The sequence below is a fragment of the Cucumis melo genome, chromosome 7 (genome assembly GCF_025177605.1).
Source record: "Cucumis melo cultivar AY chromosome 7, USDA_Cmelo_AY_1.0, whole genome shotgun sequence".
NCBI lineage: Eukaryota > Viridiplantae > Streptophyta > Magnoliopsida > Cucurbitales > Cucurbitaceae > Cucumis > Cucumis melo.
Genome location: NC_066863.1, coordinates 2589911 through 2592595, shown reverse-complemented (window position 1 = coordinate 2592595; position 2685 = coordinate 2589911). Strand labels below are relative to the sequence as shown.

At 35.1% G+C, this 2685-nt stretch overlaps 1 protein-coding gene across 2 annotated transcripts; it reads left to right on the top strand.

Moving 5' to 3' along the window:
* Positions 1-205: 205 nt before the first annotated feature.
* On the top strand, positions 206-2481 carry LOC103493507 (uncharacterized). 2 transcript variants are annotated; one of them, XM_008454269.3, is made up of 3 exons: positions 206-498; positions 600-914; positions 1469-2481. In XM_008454269.3, the coding sequence occupies exons 1-3, from the start codon at positions 235-237 to the stop codon at positions 2210-2212; spliced, it is 1323 nt and encodes a 440-aa protein (XP_008452491.1). In that variant the 5' UTR covers positions 206-234; the 3' UTR covers positions 2213-2481. The 2 variants fall into 2 exon arrangements, with proteins under 2 accessions (XP_008452491.1, XP_008452490.1); XM_008454268.3 differs by having other exon boundaries at positions 1466-2481.
* The last annotated feature ends 204 nt before the right edge of the window (positions 2482-2685 follow it).

Here is a 2685-nt window from a genome sequence, read left to right as displayed (position 1 = left end):
TCTTTCAAATGTGTGTATATCAAAAAATTTTACTACTCTTTAAATAGAAAAAAGAGAATATGAACCAAAATAATTAAATTATATAAAAAAATAAAAAATTAATTATATTTTTGTAAATATTTTAAACAGATTTATTAGATTGTAATTATTATTTGAAGAGTTTTAATTAATTAATAGTAAGTATAGATGAGGAATTTTGTATTTGATATGATTTGATTTTAATTTTATAAACAAATGTTAGTTCAAAGCTCTCTCCATCTGAGCCTTGAAGGCGGAAAAGATATAGAGAGTTTAGAGAGAAATTGCGAAGATTCAATCCCTTTAGATCCAAATTCATCTGTTTCAGTGAATCTAAAGCTGATGAAGATTCCTCATCCGACCCCATTTTTGTTCTTGCTGCTTCAACTTCAAGCTTTTTTGCTTCTCAACTCTCTATCAATTGATTCCTCCTTCAATCATTCCATCTCTAACGACGACGACAATGCCCATCTTTTGCAGGTATTCATTCTTCCCTAAGATCTCGGATTCGACTTACCAACACAAATCTCGTCGCCCTGTCTATTATGATTAAACTAACTTTGATGTTTTTTTTTTATTAGGATGTTTTGAAGGAATTAGCGGCAAAGCAGAAGTGGGATTTGGAGGGAATTAAAATATTGGAATTGGATGTTGAGAGTTTGAGGTTTGGATTTGCGGAGAGCTATGAAGTTCGTCTGGGATTAGGGAAAACTCGGCTGTTGGCTAAATTTTCCGACGAGGTTTCTTCGTGGAAAAAGCCGAGTTCTGCTAATCAGACTCGCTTTGGCTCTTTAATTAATGGCATCGGTTCAATGGCTGCAATTAGGTCGTTCAAAATTGTGGGTCCTTTTGATTTGATGGTTGAAGGGGAAGCTCGTCTTTCTATCTCGTTACCTGTATGCTCACTTTTTTTAATTCAAAATTTTCATCTTCGTCGATTGTTAGCAGATGTATATGTACTGTAGAATACAAAACTCGCATTGCTGGAATATTTTTCTTTCTTCGTATGTGTTTTACTAAGCAGCTGTAGAACTTTGATAATGAAAATTAATTTGTTGAGACTATCTGGTAGAATTAGAAACAATGGATGATGTTAATGGTTAGGATTTTATCCACTTTTTACAAAGTCAATTAGTTTGGACTAGAATTTGACTGGGAACTATGGGTTTATGGATGGTAATAGCCCATAATTTCTTTTTAGAAGTGAGGTTGACATTGACAGATGATTTTCTATGTTGAATGAGTATCATGGTTATTTGGAACTATGGGTTTAGTTGTTTTTTGTTCACAAATTTTCACCAGTGTGCTGCTAGTGCTTGCTTGTTGCACCCATAATCTTTCTGCTTAGGTTTCATATTGCTAAGTAGACTTACACATTGTTCAATGTTCTGTCTGTGGGGGTTTTAATTTTTCAGTTCCATTGTTAACTCTTTTTGTTTTGACTCAGAAGAATGCTACTCATGTTGGTGTTAAACGAATTCTGGTGGGAGAAGGTATAACAGTAGAAGTTAGTGAAGCTGAGGAAGTCTCTGTGTTCTATTCGTCTGATCTTCCCAAACTGCTGAATGGAACCAGAAGGAGCAATGAAAAAATCAGGATTTACCCTTTTTGGCTTCCATTTTGCTCACCTTTGCTTCCTCTACGCGTACTCGGCTCTGCAACACTGTCTGCATATAGGACACGAAATCCTGACGATTATATAAGAACTAGATTCCTTTCCAAGGATTCAATTGAGTTATTGCCAAACAAATGCTATGGTAGAAATACTCACATAGAGAATTCTCCCCTCCTTGGTTCTTTAAAGCCGCAGTTTCATATGCTCAATAGTATTTTTCAACGTTACTTAAGTAATTGGATCCTTCAAAATGGCTTGCTGGCTTTTGTCGAAGTTAAAATGAGAGCATCTGTTTTTGTTCGGTTTCAGCTAGAACTAGAAAACACTTTTGGAACAAATAGTAGTCTTTATGCTAGATTGGCAGAGTGGAGAACTAAGCCTACAGTTGAGCGTGCGTCATTTGAAGTATTGGCTAGGCTAGATCCAGTGAGGTTGAAGCCTCTTGTGGTTAAGAAGTTAAAGCCTTTGATTGTGGCCGATTCAACTGAATGGAGGAATCTACTGCCAAATATATCTTTCACCAAGTTTCCATCTCTTCTCGTCTCTCCCGAAGCTCTAACACTGGATGTGAAATGGTAATCAGAAAGTAGTCAGAAAATATTCTTCAAGATTTTATTTTTTTTTCACAGACGAAGGTAATATCCCTCTCTTGCCAAGCTTGTTTATATGTTTGGTGGATGTACATTGTAAATGAACAGTAAGAATTTTCTTATGCTACTTGTGGTCACTTGTTAATAAAGCAAAAGAAGCAGCATCATATACTCTTTAGTTTTGATGTAGAGAGAACAGTCATATAGAGATGCAAACTAGTATCTGTGTATATGCAAATTTGGATATATGGTTTAGATAGTAGAATTTCACTGCTTCCTTAGTTCTGTGGATTGTATTTTCATCGTGGAAAAGTTGATCTGGACTATGTGGTATAGTATATGAAACTACAGCATTGAACCCAAGAAAGAAGTTTTGGAGCATTGAAGCACAAATTATGAATGTTTACTAAATTTCCTTAATTGGTGCATAAAGAATAGCAGATTATCAAACTTTAGTAACCA

What these genes read in the sequence shown, in the direction of transcription:
- LOC103493507 (XM_008454268.3), top strand. Translation starts at nt 235, where the DNA reads ATGTTAGTTCAAAGCTCTCTCCATCTGAGCCTTGAAGGCGGAAAAGAT. An exon ending in ACAATGCCCATCTTTTGCAG is followed by an intron (nt 499 to 599) that starts GTATTCATTCTT and finishes TTTTTTTATTAG; the next exon opens with GATGTTTTGAAGGAATTAGC. An exon ending in GTCTTTCTATCTCGTTACCT is followed by an intron (nt 915 to 1,465) that starts GTATGCTCACTT and finishes GTTTTGACTCAG; the next exon opens with AAGAATGCTACTCATGTTGG.